The 27,685-nt window shown below is 38.5% G+C and overlaps 2 protein-coding genes across 3 annotated transcripts in view; one reads left to right on the forward strand and one right to left on the reverse strand.

The window, feature by feature from the left end:
* Window positions 1–762: 762 nt before the first annotated feature.
* On the reverse strand, window positions 763–20,750 carry prmt9 (protein arginine methyltransferase 9). The gene is made up of 13 exons (XM_049481379.1): window positions 20,354–20,750; window positions 19,688–19,836; window positions 17,627–17,863; window positions 17,176–17,343; window positions 16,175–16,277; window positions 13,158–13,267; window positions 12,779–12,971; window positions 10,965–11,148; window positions 6,841–7,153; window positions 5,932–6,294; window positions 5,524–5,677; window positions 3,032–3,154; window positions 763–1,419 (listed from the first exon to the last, which is right to left on the reverse strand). Exons 1-13 carry the CDS (start codon window positions 20,588–20,590, stop codon window positions 1,162–1,164), a joined length of 2,592 nt encoding a protein of 863 aa, XP_049337336.1. The 5' UTR covers window positions 20,591–20,750; the 3' UTR covers window positions 763–1,161.
* A 1,820-nt stretch (window positions 20,751–22,570) lies between these two features.
* The window catches only part of arhgap10 (Rho GTPase activating protein 10), a 197,567-nt gene continuing 192,452 nt past the window's right edge, over window positions 22,571–27,685 (forward strand). Inside the window, exon 1 of one of the 2 annotated variants that reach the window (XM_022684445.2) lies at window positions 22,571–23,163. In XM_022684445.2, the coding sequence (XP_022540166.2) occupies window positions 23,010–23,163 (154 nt within the window). In that variant the 5' untranslated portion in view covers window positions 22,571–23,009. The remainder of the gene's footprint in view (window positions 23,164–27,685) is intronic. The other variant, XM_022684446.2, reaches the window with a different exon arrangement.

A 27,685-nucleotide genomic window follows, 5' to 3' on the forward strand; every position in this document is an offset into this window, starting at 1 on the left:
AGATATCCCTTCTGCTATGGAGAGTAAAATTCACTCTCTTTTTAACCCTGATGAAGGCCTGAGCGCCTAAACCCGTTGGTTATTCTTGTATTGTTAATAAATCAGCAATTCTCCAGTCAACAAGTGCTGCTGGTTTTTACCATTTTTTGATCAGTGATTTTATTGCCAGGCACCTTGTTGTGCAGTGAAGTTGCACCAGATCCATCTGCTTCAAGAATAGAGATCTTACCAGCTCTATACTTACCAGTTTCAGTCCCTTACAGAATGAGCCGTTTAAGGGCTCTATTACTTTTTTGCAACGCCATGTATACGCTGAGAGTTTCCCATGGGTTAGTGTTAGCTTGTGCTAAATGGCCAAACACAAACAAAGCTAGTTTACACTTAACTGCAATAGAAGCACCAAATTCTTTATTTGAAAGTACTAACATCTTTCTCATCTGCTGACTTGCCAAGGACAGTAGGTACAGATCCCTCCCTCAGATGAAGTCTGCTGGCTAATCCTGCTCTGCACTGTCTAAGGTTTACAAATAAAATGACCAAAATAGCAGATCTTTATAAATTAATCAGTTAATTACCTGATCTAGTAGATGGGGCTCTGGTGGGGTTTGCAAAAGGTGAGTTTTGCATAATATGTTCCCTTTAAAATAGTGAAATCTTTTAAGAGGTAGAACATAAGAGAACCTAAGTTTTCCAAAAAAAAAAAAGGAAATAAAACTGTAAAAATCCTTATTGGGTTGTTTAAGAGCATAAATTAGACCAGTCTCTGTTGTATAAACTGTATTTAGCAGTTATATATTCCAGAAGAAAAAAACAATTAAGTTACAATTACAGGCAATACAAAATGAATATCAATATCAATACAGTACATACTAAAGTTACAGGCAACATGCATCACCCTTACCTCCTCAGGCTTAGCGCACCCAGTCCAGTGTAGTTTCATGATATACTTGCTTAAATACACATAAAAGTTTTTTTTAATGTGTTACAGCATTAGATTCCCCATATTGTACCGTACTGAACTTCAGTCCTCCACCAAGCCTGAAGAAAAACTGAACACTCCTGTTTCTTATGGCACTAATAACTAAATACAGATCTTTACAGATCCATTACAGAGTCCATCTCAAACTCCTCCCAGTGGGCGGGGCATAGCAGAGGCTCCTCCTAAGCCGAGGCGTTACCTGCTGCTGTAGCCTCCTCCCCCTCCTCTCGGACAGCTGTTATAGAGATGCTGCTCTTGTGAAGCTGGACAGTGAGCCGGACCCAGTCTCCAGCATTCACCACCAGGGGACACTGCAGGACCACGGCCGCCTGCTTCCAGTGAGAGTCCTGGCTGAATGTGCTGACAGTTAAATCCGCATCCAGATAGATCTGGTACCAGAAGGGGATAGCAGTCACCCTGCCAGAGGCACTGACCCGTACCTGCCACAGGTGAGACAGAGAGGAGAACTTAAAGCCAGGCTTAAACAAAACTGGTCTGAAATTTATGAAACTGAACAATAACATTTTTAGGATGATATATTGTCCCAGAAATTATTGCAATAAACAATGATATTGTCATTTTAACGCGCCTCTACAGAAAATGCCTTTTTCCTTCTTCTGGGCTCCCAAAGGAGCTTTTTTTTTTTTTTAAACTTATTAAGAACAGACATTGGGCTTCCAATTTCACATATATTTTAATATTCTAAAAACAAAAACTAAAACAAATAAAGTACAACAATCCTGTGACTCTGAGAAAACTGCACTTAATATTAAAAAGAGCTTTCTAAAAAAATAAAGTAACAACATATAGATTAAAGTAACATTTACATTATTTTATTTTTTTTAAATCTGGACACAAAGGCACTTGCAGATTCCCTTTTCTGATTATATATGTATATGCTCTAAATGCTCTATATGCTCTAAACATGTTTACTGTGTGGGGCCTGAGGCAAGATCTCTCTGGGGGAACAATATTCATATTTAATATTCAGCTCGGTAAGTAGGGCTGGATGGTTGTGCTTTAAATAAGATCTCAGCTTCTTTTCCACTGTTGTGAAACAAAGTAACCATACCAGCTCATTCGCGTCACTTAAGTCATAATTAGCCTTGAATACATTCGCAAGCTAACATCTCCACACACACACTCTTTTGTGTGTGTGTGAGTATGTGTGTAGAGGCACCGTCACTGCTGCATAAGCTCTGCATGCACTACATTCATTTCCTAACCGATAGATGTCGATGTCTGACAGATTCATCAAGAGCCAGCGGACTGGCCGTAACATTTCCAAGACACTGTTTTAATGGTTTCTGAACGAGAGCTGGGAGAGACTGGGAAATTTTTATTAAATTTTAAACTATTAAAGCACGCACAGACCATAAAATTGTGACTATATATGTACTGTGCCAGTAAAAAGTTTAAACACACCTTCTCATTTTTTCTCATGTTTTTATTTTTAGCATTTTTTTTCCCCCTACATTGTTAATGAATACTTAAGTGATCCAGACTATGAAGGAATACACAATAAATCATGTAGTAACTTAAAAGTGTTAAACAAACCAAAAAAATACTTTGTGAAGCATTTAGGTGCTCTTATCTGGGGTGTTGTTAACTTGCGGTTTCTGAGGCTGGTAACTCTGATGAACTTATCCTGTACAACAGAGGTAAAAGAGGCAGTCCTGATGAGTGCCAGTTCAATCATAACATTTTTGATGGTCTTTGCGGTGGCTGTACTTGAGGATACTTTCAAAGTTCTTGAAATGTTTCATTTTTTCTTAAAGTATTTTTTTATTTCTTTAGTTGAGTAGTTCTTGCTTCTCATAATCTGGATTAGAACATTACTCAAATAGAGCTATTCACTGTATACCTGTAACTCTACCTCTTCACTACTTTACAACTGATGCTCTCAAATAAATGATGAGACAAGAAATTCTAAGTTTTGACTGGTACTGTACACGCACAAAAAGCTCACATTAACATAATACACATTAGAGGAAGATACAAAAAAGAAGACTGAATTAAATGAGTAAAAAGAACTGAAGGCGAGTCTCTTACCCTGATGTCTCTGCTGTCGTAGTTGTTGTTTGTGTTCATGAGGTCGAGGGTGAACAGCTCTGCTGGATCACTGAGGTGAGTGCATTCCAGGGTGGACAGGTCCAGAAACACGTGAACGGGAACCTGATAAGAGTTTAGAGGGAAATATATATATGAAACATATAAACTGGTCAGAGTGAACACTTCAAACTTTCAGACCTCTATTTACAGGTGCATCTCAAACATACATATTATATGAAACACATACATATTATATAGATGTATTACACACAGAGTGATCTATTATAGTAAGTGTTTATTTATTTTATTGTCGATGATTATGGCTTACAGCCAATGAATACCAACACAAATCTCAGTATCTTAGAAAATAATACTATTATATAAGACCAATCTGCATTTTTGGCAGTGTAGGCAGTGTGCCACATCCTGCTGGAAAATGAAATCAGCATCTCCACAGCAGATGACATGTCTCTCCAAACCATCACTGCTTGGTGGAAACTTCACACTAGACCTCAAGCAGCTTGGACTGTGTGTCTCTCCACTCTTCCTCCAGACTCTGATTCCTTGATTTCATTTTCCAGCAGGACTTGGCACACTGCCCCTGCTGTCAAAAGTACCAACTGATCTTATATAATATTCTGAGTTTTCATTGGATGTAAGCTACAATCATCAACAACTGAGAATAGTTTTCTCAGTGTCTTTGAAGGAGTTCCTGGAGGTGCTAAAAACAATAGTTGCTGCTTTTCCTTCACGCTTTACTATGTAATTCAGTTTGTGTCCCTTAATTGGTTTCATATCTTTAATATTAATATATAACGTAGAAAAGAAATGAAATAAATAAATAAAAACACTGAATGAGAAGGTGTGTCCAAACTTTTGACTGGTACTATATGATAAAAGGGTGATGCACAGATGAACTTATTAAATGGTCCTATTCTTTCTATTCTTTCAGTCTTCAGGCTGATCGTCTGCTGCACAGAGCAGCGCTGCGTCCCTCGCTCCCCTCAAACCTTCTGGTCTCGCGGAAAAGCATCCTCAACTGAGCACTTCAAAGGCATCGTCTGATATAACGCCGCCATCCCTCGAGTGCCTGACTGAAATTAGCATGTAAACATGACACTCAAAGCCTCTCCTGGCTCCTGTGTGTACGGCTGGAAAATCACATTACGAAGAACAAGAAAGGAGACCAGTATCCTCAGGGCTCACTGAAGTGGCTTTTCAGAGAATTAAAAACTGTGGTGCCCTGACAAGATGGATGCTGTTGAGGGAACACAGTGGGGGGGGGGGGGGAGTCAAATATTGAAGCTATTTAAGGTGGAGAAACTACGACACCTTAAGCAACGATGTGCTCGAGCCAATCTTTAACATTATAGATATTGTATTCCAACTAGAGCTGGGATATATAATAATATTTTAATGTATGGTGTACGAATGGACAATATTGTAAAAGTAATAAATAAAATGACTAAATAATAAAAAAATCTCAATATTCTCTAGATATATACTGTATTATTTGCAGTATAATGCACACCTAAAATCCTTTAATTTTCCCAAAATTATTAGTGTCCCTTACGTATGAATTTTACCATTCAGGTTGTAAGGAGAAGTAAAGCCACTCCTCTGTTCTCCAGTACTGAGACTCAAGACTGGAGCAGTATTAGCATTACCCGCTAACCACGCTTGCTCTTTCTTCGTTCAGAGGTGAATATTATCAGCCTGTAGCCTGTTGCTGACCCCAGCTAGCACTGCTGGATTAGCTGCTAAACGCGCTAGCTCGTTCTTCCTTTAGGAGGAGAGCATTTCAAACAGCTGTCTGTGTGTTTACTGTGTTAAAACAAGGTACGTGGGATGAACCACTAGCTGATATCGCCTTGGCTTACCGAAACACTCTGGGTTCCTCAGTGTAGCGCCGCTAACTGCGGCTAGCCTTTGTGGAAATCTGCAAATCTAAGCTTACTGTAAATAAACAGAAGCACTTTACTCACCTGAATAACAGTTTTTACAGTGCTCTTAGAAAAAAGGTTTTAAAAGAAAGTGTTTTTTTTTTTAAGAATTACAGTTTTGTTTACTTAATTTAGCTTAGCTTTACAGAACTGCTGGATTCGAAGGAAAACATGGCAACACCCCTATTCCTGACTAGTGTCGGATAATGTGCCTTATAATCCAGTGCGCCTTACAGTAAGTGATTTTACCATTACAATTTTTAGTTCTTACATAATTGTTACATACGTTTTTTTTGTTTTGTTTTTTTGTAAGCAGACTGCACAAATTAAAATAAGCTTTTATATTAAACACAGTGCAAACGTAACCTGCTTGTATTTCAGCTAAGGAAAAAAGTAAAATATGTAAATCACTGCCATATAATATAGTTCTTTACGGGTTTCTGACAGAAGCTAATTTCTATCTACTGAGATTCACTCTAGCAGCTTCTATATGTATTTGTATCTGTATGCATCTCAGTGTGGTGTAGTGTGATATAAAGGAAAGCTTACAGTGAACTGGTTGATGAAGGGGGCGATGTTGAACCCCAGGGTGGGGTCCGTACCCTGTACTGCACTCTCCTGAAGCAGCGTGTCCGCCTCCACCAGCAAACCGTGAATTATAATACGCTCTGGGAAGATCCGTCCTCCGTCCTCCAGGAGACACCTGGAACACATGAAATGTGAAGTTTAGACAATACTCCATAGTATATATGTCAAAAAAGCGCTTATATATCACAAAAAACACACGTAAGAACTGAGAATTTTCTTCCCCTTTCCATTCTGTCCTTCCTTCTCAGTCTGTCATCACCCAATGACCAGTCATAGATAAACTTGTGATTTTGGACCTTTACAATGTGAATTTAATGTTAAGGCTGGAATCCATCCCTCACGACCTCACACCAACGTTCCTTTTCTCACCTCGCCAGTGTGGCTTTCTCCATCAGCCTCTGCCTGATCAGCCCACAGGTTTCAATACAGTCCAGCATGATGGCGCTCCACAGCTTCTCGGAGGCCGGTCTCTGAAGCAAAGCGGACTCGTCGTCCACTTGGCTGAGCCAGAATTCCACTGCGCTCTCCTCCACTCCGTTACTCTGACCCAGGAGCTGCAGCAGAGCCTGGTGCTGCTCCTTCTCCACAGAGCTGTAGGCCCGCAGGACGGTACCGGAGTCCTGCCCCAGCCGAGCCGCCATCAGAGAGAGAACGGAGAACCCTTCAGAGACGTCCAGAACGTAGAGGGGCTCTGAACAGCAGACCTCCGGATCCTGCGTCTCCTGAGAAGCTCTGAGAATAATAGGAATAGATCATTTAAGCTTTAAGCTTTTCTTTAATAAGAGAGCACTTAAAAATTATGAGTTTCTCTGATTTTACCAAATTGAAAACCTCTGGAATATAATCAAGAGGAAGATGGATGATCACAAGCCATCAAACCAAGCTGAACTGCTTGAATTTTTGCACCAGGAGTAAAGGCATAAAATTATCCAAAAGCAGTGTGTAAGACTGGTGGAGGAGAACATGATGCCAAGATGCATGAAAGCTGTGATTAAAAACCAGGGTTATTCCACCAAATATTGTTTTCTTTGCATTATTTGAGGTCTGAAAGCTCTGCATCTGTTTTGTTATTTCAGCCATTTCTCATTTTCTGCAACAAAAATGCTCTAAATGACAATATTTTTGTTTGGAATTGGGAAGAATTGTTATCTGTAGCTTATAAAATAAACAACAGTGTTCATCTTACTCAAACGGATAGCTATAAATTATCCTTTTAATGCTGTGGTTGGACATGACTTACTCACATATACAGTTAAGTAAATAAATAAAAAAAAACACCTGAGAGAGGTCAGAAGCTTGTCCAGTGCCGTGCGAAAGCTGTTGTGATAGGTAACGTTGTTGAGCAGGGCGATTTCTGAGCACTCCAGTGTGAACATGTTGGCTGGCGTGTCGTGGCGGGTCTGAAGGCTGGCCAGTGCACTGCACAAGTCCACCTCAGGATTGGACTGGGATATTAGACCATCGTCATCCTCCATGCTGTCCAGGTGAAACGTCTGGCCGTCTCTCACCACGGCAACGCAGCACAGTCTCAGGTACGCATCCCTGCACGAGACTTCCACCAGCAGCTCATCTCCACACTTCACACTGCAGTCTGGATGAGGGGAGAAAAAAAAAAAAAAAAGAAAACAGCTCCAAATGATGCACCAGGGACATTCAGAGGAAAGATGGTGATGCTGGTGATGTGGTGGAGAAAGTAATGACGGTGATGCTTGTGATGTGACAGTTGTGGAGATAGGTGATGATAGTGATAGTAAGGATGACTGACATAATGATGAAGGTAGAGACAGTGATGATGGTGGTGTGATGTGATTGTGGTGATGTGACAATTGTGAAGATGACAGTGATGATGGTGAGGAGATGGTGTGTAATGTGCTGGTAGTGGTGATGTGATAGTAGTCATGTTGGATGTGATGTTTGTGTTGACTGTTGTGTGATGGAGGTGGTGGTGATGTGATGGCAGTGATGTTGGTTGTAATGGTAGTGTGTTCCTTGTGATGTGATGGTGAGGACAATAGCAATAGTAATAATGGTAAAGACTGATGATGGTGATGTGCTGGTTCTCGATAAATATTTTGATGTGCTAGTGGTGGTGATTTGATAGCAGTGATGTTGGTTGTGATGGTGGTGTGATCCATGTGATAGTGGTGATAGCAAATGTTGAGTGATAGAGGTGGCAGTGATGTGATGGCAGTGATGTTGGTTGTGATGGTGGTGTGATCCATGTGATAGTGGTGATAGCAAATGTTGGGTGATAGAGGTGGCAGTGATGTGATGGCAGTGATGTTGGTTGTGATTTTGGTGTGATCCTTGTGATGTGACTGTGGTGATGGTGACTTGTGTAATGTGGTGGTGGTGATGTGACAATTGTGAAGATTGTGATTGTGATGGTGGTGAGGATGAGGATGATGGAGATAGTAATGACGGTGAAGACAGTGAATATGGTGATGTGATGGTGTGTTTCTTGTGATGTGCTGGTGGTGATGATGTGACGGCAGTGATGTTGGTTGTGATGTGGTGTTGAACTGTTGTGTGATGGAGGTGGTGGTGATGTGATGGCAGTGATGTTGGTTGTAATGGTAGTCTGTTCCTTGTGACGTGATGTGGTGGTGATGTGAGGATTGTGGAGATTGTGATGGTGAGGACAATAGAGATAGTAATGATGCTAAAGACAGTGGTGATGGTGACGCAATGGTTCTTGATCAATCTTTTGATGTGCTAGTATTGGCGATTTGATAGCAGTGATGTTGGTCGTGATGTTGGGGTAATCCTTGTGATGTGATGGTGGTGATGGTGACTTGTGTAATGTGGTGGTGATGTGACAATTGTGAAGATTGTGATGGTGGTGACGGTGAGGATGATGCAGATAGTAATGACGTTAAAAACAGTGATTATGGTGATGTGCTGGTGTGTTTCTTGTGATGTGCTGGTGGTCATGATGTGACGGCAGTGATGTTGGTTGTGATGGTGGTGTGATCCTTGTGATGTGATGGTGATTATGGTGACACGTATGATGTGAGGATTGTGGAGATTGTGATCAAAGCGTTGATGGTGAGGACGATAGAGATTGTGGCGATGGTGGAGACAGTAATGATGGTGATGTGATGGTGCGATTTTTGTACTGTGGTGATAATGTTATGGCGGTGATGGTGGTCGTGATGGTGTTGTGATTCTAGTGATGTAATGTCAATGGCGATGATGATGGTGGTGACTTGTTTGAGTGTGCTGATTATAGTGTTGGTGGTGTGAAGATTAAAATAGTGATAATGGTGAAGACAGTGATGGTGGTGGAGAAGATTGATTGAGATAGTGATGATGGTGGTGATGGTACTGATAACCCTGCATCAGCTAATTCTGACACTTTTAACGAAGGCAAAATTCAGCAACTATAAAAATGCGAACAATGCTGATGCAGATGTGTAAATGTACACATACAGTATAGTCTAGTCCACATAGTAGAGAATTATTGCCAATAGAATAGGACATACACATACAAATGAACCTAATGGTGCTAATAAAGTGTTTCCTGGACAACAGAGTCAAACAAAAGCCGGATAAACCCCTTTTATTATCATCCTTAATTTTGGATGAAATGCTAAATAAGCAGGTGTCCCAATACTTTTGTTCAAAGGGAAACTGAAATAAACAAGAACGCCAGACAAGCTTATAAGGTGTGTGAAGAGCAGTCCTGCAGGACTAGAGTCTGATGCTATCCAAACAGGTGTGTGTGTGTGTGTGTGTGACTGGGAGAGCAGTATGCATATTCATGCCCCATTAGAATTTCATGAACACTAAAGAGAGGCATCAGTGCTAGCGGGGCGTCAGGGAAAGAGGATGTCAGCAATCACCGGCGGAGGAGGAGGAGGAGGAGAAAAGGAGGATGAGGAGGGTGTTCCTCCCCAGACGCTGCCCTCCACAATTAGCCCTAATGCTATAGGAAGCTCTTATCAGTGCTAAGGCCTGACTAGGACTGCAGCTGTGTCATAACACAGCAACACTGATCTAAAATCGTCCAAACCGCCATGAGTCACGTACAGCAGCTGACTTAGACATTTGGAGCTGCTTTCAGGGTTCAGAATATTATATAATGTGTTTAGAAATGTTCAGCAGTAAAGTAGAACTTTTGAAACACAGACATTATTACTGCATGCATTAGCCGTCCTAGACTTTTGAATTTAAGTGAAAGTTTCATCATTTAGACGCCAAATGAAGTGAATAGAAAGGTTAAGGAGACCTGGATAACATGACTGCTTTAAAAAAAAAAACATCCTACTACTTTATACAATCTTTTTTATACATAGTAAACACCACACAAGCAGTTTTTTCATGCACACTAAATATACAAATGTTTGTGGACACCCCATTAACTAATAATACATTCAGCTACTATGCTGCACCCATTATATGGACTAAACAAGCTGTGTTTACATGCAGAGAAGTACTGACAATAGAATAGAAACTTAAACTAGACATACACTATTCAACATTTTTACTTGTTTTACTCAGCTCCAGCTCTAACTGTACTGTAACTGCTCTAACTGAGTTCACAGCTCACTTAGTCATGTTTTCACTCTATACGACGCAATGCTCTGATGCCACCTGACTGCTCACGCTGTACTTCTATACACAAGATGTTACACTCTTGTATCCAGAACTGTGATGTAGGAAGAAGAAGAAGATGAGGAAGAGGGTAAAGAAGAGGATAAAGAGGAAGAATAAGAAGAGGAGAAAGAGGAAGATTAAGAAATAGAGGCAGAGAAGAGGAAGAGAAAGAAGAGGAAGAAGAAAAAGAAAAAGAGGAAGAAGAGAAAGAGGAAAAAAAGAGTGCTCTGATGTGACCTAACTGCTCACACTGTAAATCAAAATGCAAGATATTGGACCCCTGGGTCCAAAACTGCAAAGGAGGAAGAAGAGGAAGAAGAAGAAGATGAATAAGAAGAAGATTAAGAAATAGAGGGTGAGAAGAGGAAGAAAAAGAAGAAGAAAAAGAGGAAAAAGAGGAAAAAGAGGAAGAAGAAGAAGAAGAAGAAGAAGAAGAAGAAAAAGAGTGCTCTGATGTGACCTAACTGCTTACACTGTAAATCAAAATGCAAGATATTGGACTCTTGGATCCAAAACTGCAATAGAGGAGGAAGAGGAAGAAGAGGAAGAAGAAGAAGAAGAAGAAGAAGAAGAAGAGACACTCACCTTAAAATGTGAGAAAATTATTGGTAAGTTATTGTTTAGGAATGTAAGAAATATTCATACAAAATAAATATTGCCAATATCCTGAATTATTGTGATATTATATTAGAGCCATATCGCTCAACCCTACACTGAGAAATTGGTAATTGCCAATATTTATTATTTCTATGAATTGGCTGCACAACAGGTTACTTCTAACTATTATTAAGAGTCTGTCTTACGTGCTGGGCTTTGCATTGGATAGATGGCCTGCTCCCAGCAGGTGTTCTCCTGAGGCCCGGTGGAGATGCTGTTCTCCTGGTCTAAATGCAGTTGGAACCACACGGCCAGAGCATCCACAACCCCCTCCTGAGTCACCGGCACTCTCAGACGAGTCGTCTTACTGCAGCACAGGCCCTCCAACTCCTGCAGGACAATGAAGAACTTATAATGAAGAACTGTATCATGTATCCTCTTATGATTATAATTCATAATAAACTGTTTATAAACTTTGAAACCAATATATCTAAATTTTAGATTGATTAAGGCAAAACACTTGAGGTTTGGTCCAGCAGGAGGTGCTGTAGCTCTGAGGAACAAAACTAGGGCTGCACGATATATTTTTGATATATGTCACTTAAGGCAATGAAATCAAACACGTCATGTTGCAACGTTTTGATTCTTGACACAAGAAAAAGATACACAGCGCTGTCTCTGTGTCTGTGTGAGTGACAGGCCGCTGCCTGAGAAGCGCGAGGGGAAGGGGTAACATGGCTGGGCTGCTTGTAAACGTAGGCACGTGTGGAAAGCTGTGCACCTCAGTCCAGCAGTTTTGCACAGATATTTCCAGTTACACCTGAATTCACGCTTTTAATCCCAGAAAATACGCTCTTATTTACCTTAAAAAAGCCTTTTAAATGCCTGATTAAAGGGTCGATTACTGTTGTTTTGCCGTTTTCCTCGGATTTTGAGCACTCGGCGCTGACTCAGCTCTTGATTGGTCTGGACTCAAGACAGTGGGCGGCTAGGGGCGGGGCTGGAGATGTCATGGGCCCTGTATTGTTTGATATCGCAATATATATCATTGAAAAAAACATTTGCAATGTTATTTTTTTTTTTTCAAATATCGTGCAGCCCTAAACAGAAATCAAAGCTGCTGTTTTTGACACTGCAGTGTTGAGAATAATGACCCACCACTCAAATAATAATAATATTAATAATAATAATAATAATAATAATAGCTGCATTGTGGTGGTTTTCTCTCCTGTGGGGTTGAACAGGGTGAAAGGAGGATAATAGTATACAGAGAAACAGAAGGTAGTCATGTTTTTAAAAAGGTGTATTCAGTCATGTATATAGAAAGAGCTCATGGTTTGTCTACATTATTGCAGTTCTCCTCAGACTCTCTATAACATGGGTGTCCAAACTTTTTTTTGTTGGGGGCCAGAAGGAGAAATATATTTGAAGTCACGGGCCACAGACTCTGCAATAAAACAAATAATGAAATATACCACTTTAAATAATAAATTTTCCTGATTATTTCATTTACATACCATTTTACTTGACTAACTATCTTAATCTATCTTTGACAGTGTTATGTGAACTAAGATTTTTCAAATTGATGTTTAATTTCATGATGTTTCTTAATATTAAACTCCTTAATTACGGCAACTTTTAGACTCTTTTGCCCGTTTTTCTGCGCTAGAAATGCGCACCCTCTCCGCTTTTAGACTCTTTTGCCCCGTTTTTCTGCGCTAGAAATGCGCACCCTCTCCGCTTTTAGACTCTTTTGCCATGGGTTTCTGTGCTAGAAATGCGCACCCTCTCCGCTTTTAGACTCTTTGGCCCGTTTCTGACACCTAGCGTTCAAACTTTGAGTCTCACATTATAAAAACCTGCTTAACAGCGGGCCAACTTTCGTTCTATTTCTTAAATACCTCGCGGGCCGCTCCACAAAAGCAAACGGGCCGCAAATGGCCCGCGGGCCGTAGTTTGGACTCCCCTGCTCTATAACATGCAGGATCACAGCAGTGGTGCTAAACGTAGGTGTGTGTACCTGCACGTTGTTGAAGTCTATATCCAGCACCCTGCAGGGCTCTGTGAGGGCGGTGAAGCCTCCAGGCAGCCGGCTCAGTCTCTCTGTGGTGTACGGCTCGGCCGACTCGTCTGCATCGACAGAGCAGCTCACAGGACTGCGGATCTCCCCTACTGCCTCCAGATCCAGACCTCCAACTGCTGGCACACACAGCCTGCAAACACACACACACACACACACACCTGCTGGGAACACAGCTCTGTGTAGACAGTTTTCCAATAAGATGCTGTGTAAAGTGATGCAATCTATCAACCATTATTTTCACTCAGGAGTAGCTGGACCCTAATCAGTTATAAAATAAGCACTTCATTAATAATAATAAGAGAGCTCTATGTCTTACCTGTGGTGTCTGCGGATCTCTTGACACTCCACAGCCATGCCGAACACCGTCGCCCCAGCGGGAATGACCCGGCCCGTTTGGGAAGGGGTAGACAGCGGCTCCTCGGGATTCTGGATTTTTTGAGAGATTAAACAAGAGTCATGTTTAATTTCAGCTTTTGGAGTGTTTTAAGCACAGATAACAACAAATGTACTAGAGACGATACAACAAAAGGCTGAATCATTTATACCAAGTAATGATTTATTATTAAGTTATATAATACTTTAACCCTCCTGTTATGTTGTATGAGTCAATTTGAACCGGTGCATGTTTAATTATCCAAAACCAAAAAAACCCTAACAATCAATGTTTAATTACTAAAATATTTAATTACTAAATTCATTACTAATTATTCTATCAATATTTAGTGCAGTGGTGTTCCTTGCCTCTAACAGGTAATGCTTTAAATAGTATAATTCACTCGTTCGTTACAAAAAATAAATGTTCAAACTCTTTAAATGTTTCACTACTTTACTTTTGAAAGACCAACATATAAAACAAAAGTTTTACATAATTTTGAAACATAACATTGCAATTCTGTTTTAGTTCTTGCAGGGGGTGGTTGCAAAAATGTGAAACGAAATATGTTCATATTATATGTTGATAATATAAATTAATTATGGCAAGTAGAAAAAGTTTCATACTGAAAAAATACTTCTAACTATTTTTCCTAGATCTTCAAAATTTGAAACGGGTCAATTTGAACCGTAACATAACAGGGTTATGGATAATGGTCTGACTGGTGCTGGGATTATCACACACGTTTATATACATCAACGTTAAATAAATATTGTAAATTGTAATTTTAATAAAAACAAACCAAAAAAACAAACAAACTAACAAAAACAACACATTTTGGATATTTATCTTGATGCAATGGTGGGGAAAAAGTGTTATATTGAATAAAACCCTGGAAAGAAAAGTGTTTTTTTTTTGTTCATTTTGGTTTTAGTCAAAAATATTAATTTGGTACATTTATAACACATGTACAGATCCATTTCTGGACATTGCCCAGAGGAGCTGTGTAAATGTCAAGGAACCCTCGCTTTTTGTAATATATATATATATATATATATTTTTTTTTTTGTGATGTGAATTGATTAAAAAATTTAATCAGATTCATTACAACAAAACTCTGTGATTAACTACGATTAATCGCATTTGTTTTTCTTCAGACGCAAATTATTTTAGTGGATATTTAAACTTAATTAAAAGAATGAATGTAAGAAATGTAAAATGCAATTATATGTATGTTTGTGGTGTCAGTCAAAATAATAGTATATACTTGTATGTTTAAGGGAAGATAAAATCAACATAGGGTGATGGAATAAAGAATGCATGATAAATTGGACTGTAAAATTGGTTGTGAGTAATGAGAGAGAGAGAGAGAGAGAGAGAGAGGGAGAAAACTGTCTGAATCGGAGTGTTACTGCTGGACACCGTATGAGAGCGCCGTTCAATCGTTCAGCCAGAAAAGAGATCAGTGTGTTGGGCAGGGTCGGAGCAGATTACGGCGGAAGTAGGAGTCAAACTTGGTGCCTTAATTGACTTGCGTTAAAAAATAGTAACGCGTTACTGATTCCAAATTAACAACACGCGTTAATGCTTTAACGTTGACACCCCTATTTTTTTTATATTATTTAATGGGAGAACACTGAAGATTTGACACAACGATTTAGTGAAAGTAGTTAGTGTACAGCTTATAACTATAAATAATTCAACACCATAATGCCATTAATGTCTAAACCACTGGCAACAAAAGGGAGTACACCCCTAAATGAAAATGACCCGATTTCTGAGAGTTTGCATGTAAAGAAAGATTATACAGTTTTGTCCCTTTGCTCTTTATAAATGCCATTACATTAAAGAAGCAACAGATGGCACTGTTGGTTCAGTTTAAACTCTGTGCTCAGTTCATACTGAATATTATAATCTGAAATAATATTTGCATGCCTATATACTAAAGGATATGAGAGTTATGAACATGTACGTACTACAGACAGATAGTCTGACACAATAATTAAATAATGCATAAAACACAATCTGATTTAACGTTTGATTAAGGTCACTTGAGTATAAATATTACTTATAATTTTACAATTATATAACATTTTTTTAATTACAGTGATAATCAGTGATTTGCAGTAGGCTTGGCCACAAATAGAGTAAGATCTGTGAAGTAAGTGGCGGGTGAGATCAAATTTGCAGTGCAGGTGGGTGGTAGCTGTTTCTCGAGGGAGCTGAGAATGGCAGGAATAAGGGGTTATAATATTGGCAGCATGTAAAAGGTGGCAGGATGAAAAGAAAAGTTTTAAAAACTTTATTGTGTTCAGACAGAGAGTATGTGCAGGTATGGGAGACTAAATATAAGACATTTTAAGACATGTTAATATCACCTAGAGACTATTTTAAAGGACAACTCCCGTGTGAAATAGACTTTGTAGTAAAACATGATAACAACTACAAACATTTCAGGAAATGCCCAGCTCCATTCTCCCCCAGCAATCCCAAATACAGCACTTTTAGCTGATGCTCCCAAAAGATTTACAATGCTAGTGATAGGGGCATAGATTTGTCCACGCAAAGAACAAGCAGCACAATAGAATAGGTAGGATAGGAGAACAGATTGCAAAATAATTCATGTTCCAATCTGTTTTTCCTATGCTACCTATTTGTTTGGGTTGTGACTAAATTTAGAGATGGTGGCACACAGAGGTCTACTTTCAGGTACTGTGTGTATAAACAGTGTGTTTAATAAACTATCTGTGCACTTTAAAAGCTCTCAGTGACTCATTTTAAATGTCAGGTCCCTCAGAATTCTACCAATGAAGTGTGATGCTACTTTGTGTTTTTTTATGGTGTAAAAATAGCCGTTTATTTGCAGGATTTTCTCTTTTAAGACCACTTTCGCAATAAGAAAGTGGCACAAAGCACGTAACCCAAACATATACCTAAACCTAGTGGCTGGAAGCACTTACAGGAGGCGGGAGCAGCAGATTCTTCCAGGCATGAATCAAACTCTCGATGATTCCCTCTCCAAGCAGCCCAGCATCCACAGTCTCAGTCACAACCAGGGACACCCTTACAAAAATAAATAAATAAATAAATAAATAAATAAACAAACAAACAAACAAAATATATTAAAATAGTGTTTTCTAATTCCAAGATAGCAAAACGCCAGAAATGTACCTGAACACAACTAATTTCCAGACCACCACGCCCATCAGCGTAAATATACTCACAAGCACTGTAAATATATCTATTTATTTAGACATTATTTAGATATTGTAATTTAGGGCTGCACAATATATCGTTTAGGCATCGTCATCGCGATGTGCACATTGGCAATAGCCACATAGCAGGACGTGTGATGTCACTTAAGACAATTAACTCAAACACGTCATGTTGCAATGTTTTGATTCTTGACACTAGAAGTAAATACACAGCGCTGTCTCTGTGTCTGTGTGAGTGACAGGCTGCAGCTGCCTGAGAAGCGCGAGGGGGAGAAGGACAAGATAACCGCATGGCCTCCATCCACATGGTTGGGCACATGCTTGTTACAGCTGAATTCACATTTTTAATCCCAAAAAAACACTCTTATTTACCTTTAAAAAAGCCATTTAAATGCCTGATTAAAAGGCAGATTACTGATGTTTTGTTGTTTCTCTCGGGTTTTGAGTTGAGCTTGGTGCTGACTCAGCTCTTGATCGGTCCGAATGCAAGACAGCATGCGGGTGGGGGCGGGGCTGGTGACGCCATGGGCCTTGCATTTTTTTATATTGCGATATATATGACTTGCAGTGTAAAATGTTTCCATTGTGCAGCCCTATTGTGAATGTATGTATATCTATTTGAACAACGCAGGCGGAAGTTGTGAAAATAAACTGTTGGTTGGGTGTAAGATAGCAATGAGCATTACAACGCACCTTGTGCAGGGTGTAAGATTAGCTACAGTTAATGATAGACACCGAATATTCACCTTTTTGGAATATCCTTGGGAATTTCCATCTCCAGCGATTTCATGTGTAGAATTTTGATGCTATCTGCCATGTTATTGGCCGAGACCACCTCACAGCCCAGCTCGTACATAGTCTTAGACAGCTCACAGGCGTAGACCTCACTGGCTCCTGCCTTCTTTGCACACATCCTGATTAAGAACCAACCCAGAGAGAGAATACATAATATAAGTTGAGTACATACATCTGAAAATACAACAAACACATATTTTTTTAAACAGAAGGGAAAGAATCATGCATTTCTACATGAATTATTAAAGCAAACTTCAATAATTTAGTTTTTAATAATATGGACTCTTGTTTTGGTCTCAGCTGCTGTTTTGTGTTAAAAGTGACCCAGAATGTTTCATCGAGTTCCAGACAGGCCAAAATCAGAAAGACAAAGCCTGACTTGATTACTGTGACAGAGCTTACCCCAGAATGCCTGTGCCCGTTCCGATGTCCAGCACTGTGCTGAAGCCCTCCTGTACCGCCCGCTGAATGGCCAGCTGGTACTTGCGGTTCCGCCCGTGGTCGTTAAGCATTAAGAAATGCCAGCGCTCCACCAACCAGTTAGCCACACGGTAGAAGTTCTCCTTGGCTTCGGGGAAATCTGGCCGCAGCTTGAGGGCTTTGTGAAAATGTGCTGCAGCCTCGTCCCTGAAACCCATCCTGAAATACAAAATACAAACCAATAGTGGTGAACTTTTCCAGTATGTTTGCCACTGATGCACCAACAGAGATGTACAGTAAGGAAGTAGAAGTACTTTACTACTGCACTTAAGTACTAAAATGCTGTATCTGTATCTACTGGAGTATTTTTTTACTTCACTACTGTACTTAAGTACTAAAATACAGTATCTGAATCTACTGGTGTATTATTTTTACTTCTCTACTGTACTTAAGTACTAAAATGCTGTATCTGTATCTAATGTATTATTATTTTTACTTCACTACTGTACTTAAGTACTGGGTTATTATTTTGACTTCTATTTCCACTTTTACTTCACTACCTATTTCGGATGAGTTTAATACTGTTCCTCTGATATACTGATGTGCTGCATCGTTACTCGTTATAATTATAAAAATGTTCGGAATCATTCCAAACCCACATTATCACTAAAGCCAGAGTGGTAGATGCTCTGCACTGTCACTGGGTTTGAAGAAGCTGCTCCTGTTCTGTCTTTCACTCGGAGAACTTTCCACTGTCCACTTCTGTGATAACTACACTAATAACACAGTACTGTACTTTTACTTTCAGTACTACATTTTATAAAAAAAAAAGTGCAATACTTAAGTAAAGGAACTAAAGTATTCTACTTTTTTTGTACTTAAGTGTGGAGCTTAGCGAACACTAAGTTCTACTTAAGTCCCTTTTTTGATATAGCTATTTTACTTTTACTGAAGTCCAGCTCTCTAGTACTTTAAAGTACAAGTCTGTGCACTGATTTTTAGATAAATAAAAAGGACTAAGGACTTTTCTTTTCTTTTCTATATGACTAACTGATTGCAAAATTAATTCTGTGGAAATGCATGAATATTATAGAGATTTTCAGCAACGTTATGCCCCTATCACTAGCATTGTAAGTCTGTTGGGAGCATCAGTTAAAAGCGCTGTATTTAAGAATGCTGTGGAAGAACAGAGGTAGGCTATTCAACAAAGGCTCATACTCATTATCATATTTTACTCCACCTTAAATCCATTTCACACCAGATTTCTCCTTCAAGTCCTTCACATTTTTCAAGAGAACAAATATATTGTCTATATTGCATTCACATACAAGCCACACTCCGATTTTTTGCTCAGATCGGATTTGGCTATCTTGACGGTTCACATTCACAAATGTAAGTGATCTGTATCTGTGTGTGAACGAATCTGTCCCTGAAACTGCTCATATGCTGCACACTGATACCTGTATAAATGTCTCCTTCTTCACCAACAACAAAAAAACTCATATTAGAGAGACGAGAGACTCGTAGCTTTATAAAGGGAAATGGATGAGTTAGCAGCTCATATGTGGAGCATCTTTTGCTGGAGTGGAGAAACAGTAAACAGCTGGTCTGAAGTTCATGCTCAGGTCGAGGAGGTGAAAAAAGGACAGGCGGTTTGCTTTTGCTGTTTTTGCAGCTATAGCTGCACAGCTGCACCAAGAGATGTGTTGGTACGAGAGAGATAAGCATGTAGCTTATGCGTATCCAATTTAGGACCACATATGAAAGTGACTCCAATATGATTTTTTTTTTTTTTTTTATGGATTTGGCACGTTCACACAGCCATGCAAAAAAAAATCTGATCTGAGCCACATTGAGCAAAACAATGGTTGTTTATGGAACAAAAATGTTCTTTCTGTGGCACATTTCAAGAAAATCTAAGTCTCTGTCCAAAGTGAAAAGCTTCAAATGTGAGCAAATAGTGTTAATAGTGTTATTTACAGTAAGGAGCCAGAGTGATCACTCTATTCTGGATGATAAAAGACAAGACAGAGTAAAGAGTACCTGAAGAGATGCTCTCCCATGCTGTTAACAATCACCTCGTCCACCGGATACAACTCTAGAGCTTGCTCATAGGAGTCAAACAGGTCCTGAATGCGTCCGAGAGAGTCCAGCTCATCGGCCCACTTGAAGAGAGTGAATCTGAAGGATTCCTAATTAAAAAAACAAACAAACAAAAAAAACAAGAGAACAAAAGTGAAATAGTGCACTTTAATAAACTATTTCTTTTGGACCCAGATGGGGAATTGAACCCCAATCTCCCATATAATGTTACAGTATGTTTCACATCTCTGCACCTTATCCTCACTAAACACTCTATTATACCGTATCGGTACTGCAATGTCCTGTCTTAAATTGTCTCGTATTTTGTATTTATTGTTATTTAGTGTTATAATTTTATAATTTCATAATTTTATGTTGCACTGTCGTCACTCCTGCACTTTATGTTGTCTATTGCTTGTTGTTCTATGTTGCACCATGGTTCCGGAGGAACGTAATTTCATTACACTGTGTACCTGTATTCAGATGTAATGACAATAAAAGCCTCTTGACTTGACTTGACTTGAGCTTACTGGCTAACAGGGAGCGGTGTTATCCACTGCGCCACACCAACCACTAACCACTGATGTTACCAATACCATCAAACCTGAGAAGAAGAAGTCTACTTACCCTGGCAAAGTCCTTTAAAACTGGCGCCAGGTTTAGAACCAGAAGGTAGTGGACGAAAGCCGTGCCGTAGTCTTGCTGGAGGAGGCACTGCTGGGCGCTTTCCAGAGATCTGGATATCAGCTCATTTCTCGCAGGATCTTCCCTTGTTGCTTCTCTTGGAGCTTCTCTCTGAGCTTCTCTCTGAGCCGCTCTTCTGGAGCGCTTTGACTTCTTGGACTTTGAGGTTTCGTTGGGCATTTTGGAAGGAGTTAGCAGCACAGGCAGCTAGCTGACGCTTATTTTAAACCAGCTGATCAGTCATTCTTCCAGCATTAATCTTCAATTTAAATATAGATAGCTATAGATTTTTCTTAAAGTTGTAGAATATCAATATTTGAACAACTTTAAAGCATGACAATACTGATACACATACACACATATTTAAGCTTTTATCTAATTGTCACTATGATGAATTAGTGTTTAAAAGTGTCCAAATGTGCTATAAAACAATGTAAATAAGGACTGAGACCACTATGAGTCTATAGATTAGATATGTGGAATCCATTTATCCATGGTCCAATCACAGGAATGTGCACATCCTAAAACAGACAAACAGACACAGATTACATATTACATATATATTAGTTATACATGGCATCCAAGATTAATTGTTTTAATCCCCACACTAAATAATCCCAAATAAAAACTAAAGAAAACTAAAGATCTCAGTATTTCGACTGGACAAAACTTAAAAATATAAAATTCGACTCCAATCTCTTACACGTTGTAAAAGATCAATATTTTAACAACATTAGTGTCACAATACTATTATACATTTTTGACGCTCATCATCATCATCATCACTATTATTATAGAATAAATTGGACTCTCAACGAGTGCAAGTTAGCTATACAAGTGTACATATGTAAAGACTGAGCACCCTACTAACTTAAATGTGAGATAAGTGGGGTCCCTACCTATATATGTCTGCAAAAAATGATAATTGAATTTCCCATACTGCTCTCTAAATAATCCTAAATAATAATGAGAACACTAAAAATCTCAGTATTGTTACTCAGTCACTACTGCTTTCGGCTCGAATCTCTTAAATATCATTAAAATCACCATTATTGAAACACGACAAAACAACATACAGCTCTGGAAAAAATGAGAAATCACCTGACTGATGACTTGATTTTAACAATGATCACAAGCCATCAAAACAAATCTTGAAACTTAATGAATATGAACTTGTTGTCTTGTTGTCATAATTTGAGATCTGAAAGCTCTGCATCTTTTTGTTGTTTTAGCCATGTCTCATGTTCTGCAAATAAATGATCTAAATAACAATATTTTTATTTAGAATTTAGGAGAAATGTTGTCTGTAGCTTATAGAATAAAATAACAATATTCATTGTACTCAAACATACACCTACAAATAGCCAAATTAGAGAAACTGATTCAGAAACTGAAGTGGTCTGTTTTTTTTTTTTTCCAGAGCTGTGCACATCTTTAAGCTTCTACCTCCTCGATACTACTAATATTCGTGCCTAAAAAAATACCATATCTGTCACAAAACGACCTTAAATAAATACACAAAACAGCTCACACTAGCTGAACAATCCTTAATAATAACAAAAACACTAAATAATAAATACACTTTATGGCTCTAATCTCCTAGATAAATATCTTAATATATCAATATTTTATCATTATTAAAGCATGACAATACCAATATTCACATCTTTAAGCTTCTAACTATTCGATATTACGACGTATTCTTGTCTAAAACTAATAAAATCCGTCACAAAACGACCTTAAATAAAGATGCAGAACAGCTTAACGTTACTTACCAGCATCCCTAGCATAACTAACGTTACCTTCAGTACGAGCTGCTAGCTATGCTAGCTAAGCTAAGCTAACCAAGCTCAAAAACACACATTTAATTCAGGAAACGGACCAAAGGAATCACTTACACCCGTCCCCTTCATGTCTTTGCGTTCGTATCTTTAAAACGGGACAGAATTTGGCTTCGTTTAAAGCGAAATAAAATGGGAATTTCTGAATATGTGCGTTAGCATGTCGGCTAACGCCGTAACCAAGCACCGAGTGTCCTGCACGAAAATGATACCGGTCTGGAAACGCAGCGGGGCGAGAATAAGGTTCCGCTTGAGATTAAGCCACATGACGTCAACACGTTAGGTTAGCTAGTTTGTTACCACCACCATGAATCCCGCTCCTTCAGTCTTCAGGCTGACAGAGAGACATAGAGAAAGAGAGAGAGAGAGACTTTTAGAGGGTTATAGAGAGCCATAGACAGCGATAGAGAGCGATAGAGAGCGCCCGCCTGCCTTTTTAAGGGTTGTTTTATTTTTATTTTATTTTATTTACCCTCAGCCACAACTTTCTAAAGTGTTTACACGCTGTTATTATGTTTTAACTGGGCTAAATATTAGTTTAAACCCTCCAGGCCCTGTTTTTTCTTTTTTATTTTATTTAGAAGCTCCCTCCTGCCTTCTGGAACTACTTTTTCCTCTAAATACTTCACCCACAAAAATAGCACAGGGCAGCACGGGACCCGAGAGGACTTTGGAAGCTGCCACCGGACCCAAACGCCGCTAATGCAGCCTTTCTAACCCCATATTTGACTTTCCCAGGCTCTAAACTAGCTCCAAACATGGGACTACACCCTTTAGAGTTCAGCGAGTGCTACCTGGACAGCCCCAGCTTCAGGGACAAGATCAGAGCTCATGAAGCAGAGCTGGACAAAACCAACAGGTTCATCAAAGAGCTTTATAAAGACGGGAAAAACCTCATCAACGCGACCAAACGTAAGTTTTTCCACGTTTTTCTGCTGTATTTCATTTAATCAGTGCTGGAGAAACACTCCCTGGAAGCTCTGTAGGCTCTGGAGAGGGCTGGGGCTGGTGGTGCTGCTGCATGTGCTCTGTCTGAATCAGCACTCAAAAAAGAAGAGAGATCATGTGTCCAAAGTCTGGGTATTTTCCAGCTCAAGGTCATTTAAACCTTTTATTTCAAAGAAATGAGGGCAGTAAGTAGTGGGACACCTGCAGCAGAAGGTCCAAGAACTTCAGAGTGAAGTTTCTCTGTGTCCACTTGAGTTGTATATTGAACTTTTCACCTGGGTTGGGTGGGTAGAGAAGTCTAACCTATCTAAAGCCATTCTGAACTATAAATGACCTATAAACTATAAACTAATTTAAGTTCAGTATGGATGGTCCTAATAAGTTGTAGAACTTCTTGGTGTATGAAGCATCTAGAAATTTAAGATTATTAAGACTTTATTTTTCATCTTTTGGGATTTTTTTGGTATAGGAATATTTTGAGTACTGGGACACCAGTAGATGAAGGTCCAGGAGTGTCAAAGTCTTGCTTTATATTTTCTTGAACTTTTGACGTGGCATGGTTTGTAAAATGCCCTAGTAAACTAACTTAATCAAGTATGGATGGTCATCATAAAGTTGTAAAACTCATTAGTAAAGTAGTAAATACTGAGTACATTTAGCTGTAGGACACTAGAAGAAGAAAGGCCAAAAACTAATTGGTACTTGGTATATCCAGCATCTAGAAACTAAAGATTATTAGCCATTATTTGTCTCCTTTTGGGATATGTTTGGTATAGGATTGTGTCAGAAGAAGAAGGTTTAGAATCTTTATCTTAAACATTTGACCTAGAATGGGTTGGTGTTGTTCTTTGCTTGGTCCAAGAACTCATTAGTCTAAGAACACATTGGTTCTTGGTGTATCCAGCATCTAGAAACAGAAGCTTATTAAGACCCTATTTGTCTCCTTTTGTGAACTTTGGCATGGAATGGTATGTAAAATGCCCTAGTAAACTAACTTAAGTCAAGTATGGACGGTCCTCATAAAGTTGTAAAGCTTAGCATATCAAGCATCTAGAAACTTCAAATGATGGTATAGGACTGTTGAGTAGTGGGCCACCTGTACGAGAAGGTCCAAGAACTTCAGAGTGAAGGTTCTCTGGGTCTACTGAACATTTGACCTGGGCTAAGTGGGTAGAAAAGTCTAACCTATCTAAAGCCATTATGAACTAAAAATGGCCTAGCAAAACTAACTTCATAATAAGGTCATAATAAGTTGTAGAACTTATTGGTGTACCCAGCATCTAGAAACTGAAGATTGTTAGACTGTGGGAATTGTTTGTGTATAGGATTATGTTGAGTATTGGGGCACCAGTAGACTTAAGTCATGTATTGACTGTCCTTATAAAGTTGTGAAACTCATTAGTGATTCCTGGTATATCTAGCACCTAGATACTTAAATTATTAGACTTTTTGTTTCGTATTGGGATATTTTTGGTCTAAAAATGTTAAAGTAGAAAAGACTGAGCATATTTAGCTGTGGGACAGCAGAAAAAGAAGGTCCAAAAACTCATTGGTACTTGGTACATCCAGCATCAAGAAACTGAAGATTATTAGACTCTATTCATCTTCTTTTGGGATATTTTGGTATAGAATTGTCAGAAGAAGAAGGTTTAGAATCTTTATCTTAAACATTTGGCCTAGAATGGGTTGTTGATGTTTTTTGCTTAGGATATTTTTGCTCTATAAATGTGGGACACCAGTAGAAGAAGGCCAAGGAGTCTCAAAGTCTTGGTTCTGTGGCTCTGCTTGATCTTTTCTTGAACTTTTTCACCTGGAATGGTTTATAAAATGTCCTAGTGAACTAACAAAAGTTTGACTCTATTTGTCTTCTTTTGAGGTCTTTTAAAAGTAGGATTGTGTTTAATAGTGGGACTCCAGGGGAAGAAGGTCCAGAAATAAGTCTGGGTTGTTTCTGTAAGTCTATTTAATCTTTATCTTGAACCTTTGACCTGGGATGGGTGAGTAGAGGAGTCTAAAAAAATCTGAACTAAAAATAGTGTAGGAAGACTAACCTCAGTCAAGTTTTGATGGTTACCTACTTATAGAGGAACTTCCTGCTACTTTGTAGAATGTCTTTAATCTAGAAATGTGATATTATTAAACTCAATTTGTCTTCTTGGGACTATGTTTAGTACTGATACACCATTAGCATCAGCATGTTGGTTTTGTAGGTCTGCTTCCTCTTTATTTTGAACTTTTCACCCAGTGTGGTTGGTAAAATGACCCAGTATACTAACTTGAGTCATCCTTATAAGGTTGTAAAACTCATTGGTACTTCTTAGTATATCTAGCATTTAGAAACTTAAAATTATTACACTCTATTTGTTTTTTTTTAGGTTATTTTTGACCTTGGATAATGTTTAGAATCATGACACCAGTAGAAGAAGGGTCGAATATAAATGTCCCTTGTACCCTTTAGAGCCGTGGGAATGTCCAAGTACACCCAACATATAGAAAGTCATGTTAATTAGACTCTCTTCTTCTACTTTTGGGACATCTTTTGTTTAATCATGTTAAAGGAATGATAAAGGTATATGTTTAATTGTGAAACACCTGAAGTAGAAGGTCCAGAAACCTTATCTAGAGCCTTTAAACTGGGATGAGTAAATAGAGGAGTATAAAAATGGCCTAGTAAAACTAACTTGGGTCAAGTATGGATGTTACTTTTAAAGCTTTGGACCTTCAGTGTACTTCCACTTTGAATGAACTAAAGGAAACTAAAGTTTATTTACCTTCTTTTGTGATATTCTTTTTCTAAAAAGGCTGAAGTAATAATTAAATAAAATAAGTTATCTTTGAATCGTTGTAAAATATTTTAGTTATATAGTTTATAGTTACTAGAAGCTGAAGTTTATTCGATTATTTTCTTTGTTTTGTGTTATTTTTGGTCAAAATGTTAAATTGATAATGAAGGACCATTCTTAGCAGTGGAACACCACAAGAAAACCCGGAATGTGAGGAAATATTGACTAGTAAACAAACTGAAGTATGGTTGTTTTCTTTACACACACTCTAAGAAAATAAGTACAGATTTGTACCTAAAAGAGTACAAAGCTTGTCACTGGGGCTATACCTTAAACTGAGGTACAAAAAAGTACCTTTCAGTGAAAGTCCTTTTTTGTAACCATGGTTTTTGTGCCAGTAAAGATTATAAAGGCTATAAACATTATCATCAACTGAATATGTGTGAAGAACTTGATGATCTAACATTGTCTGGCTTTCAAATGAAAAATGTGCAATTAAAATATATATTGTTTATTAGTACAGTGATGCAGAATACTGAATACAGTACCTTTTGGCTGTTTAAAAGGTGCTATTTGTATTTATTGCTGTTAGAAAAGACTTTGTACTTCAAAGGGAACAAATCTGACCCTATAAAGACCGATATGGTACCATTGAAGGTACAATTATGAAGAGTGTACCTTTGAGTACAAAAAAAGTACTCGTATCGTACCTCTGTTTTTTAAAGTGCATCTATATACTGGTCTAAATCCCTTCTGAACTGAATAACCTGGTGAAAACAAACTTGAGTAAAGTGTGGCTGTTTCATATAGCGCTAATGAACTTTCAGTTCTCTAATGTTATTGGAATCACTGTCAATGAGTTTCTTTGCATCTCTGCAGAAAATATTAAATTTGAAAGTATGAGATTTTAGGGACTTTTAGGAGATGTTTAGGGGGTGTTTTCAAACCTGCAGTTTGCTTTCTCTTGTCTTAATCACTTAATAAGTTTGTAAACATGGCTGTTTTGCTCTTTTCTTGTTTTGGTTTGGTTTGGTTGGTTTGTTTTTTTTGGTTTTACACAAGGAAAAATGCATCACAACATTCTCACTGCTTATTGGTCAGAGCTGTTTGGGGCAGAGCATGAAAGAATCATTGATGTCTGGATATTTCAAACCTATATTTGCTGATGTATTTTAGGGCTGCAATGATTAGTCTATATAATCTACAATGTTGATTATTTTAATTTGTCGACTACAAATTTAATTGTTGACTAATTGTTATTTTGTAACTGTACCACATTACACAAAGTGCTGAAGACAATGGAGCGCAATGGATGACTGGTAAATATCTCACTCACACAGTTTACACTCAACTTAGTCTTCGTCTCCAAAAGTGTCCAAACACAACAAATTACATATTTAATCCCTAAATATCAGTAAATTACACATATTGACAACATCCAGACATTTAAATGCCATTTAAATCTCATGCTCAGCTGTTTCTATTGTTTTTAGGGATGGATGACATGGCAGCAATAATCGTTGACTAATTGACTAATCGACTAATTGAAACAATAATCTTCAGATTAGTCAAATATCAAAATAATCATTAGTTGAAGCCCTAATGTATTACTTATATGTCAGAAATGGACCAAGCAAGTACTTGGTCAATAATAAAGGATTCCAGGTCATTTTGGCTTAATTAACACCTGCAAACTGCAGCTT

This window comes from Astyanax mexicanus, chromosome 7 (genome assembly GCF_023375975.1).
Source record: "Astyanax mexicanus isolate ESR-SI-001 chromosome 7, AstMex3_surface, whole genome shotgun sequence".
NCBI lineage: Eukaryota > Metazoa > Chordata > Actinopteri > Characiformes > Acestrorhamphidae > Astyanax > Astyanax mexicanus.

Coding starts and splice junctions, on each gene's coding strand:
- prmt9 (XM_049481379.1), bottom strand. CDS start 20,590: ATGCCCAACGAAACCTCAAAGTCCAAGAAGTCAAAGCGCTCCAGAAGA. Junction 19,837..20,353: donor TTTTAAAGGACTTTGCCAGG/GTAAGTAGACTT, acceptor TTTTTTAATTAG/GAATCCTTCAGATTCACTCT. Junction 11,149..12,778: donor TAGACTTCAACAACGTGCAG/GTACACACACCT, acceptor ATTGTCCTGCAG/GAGTTGGAGGGCCTGTGCTG.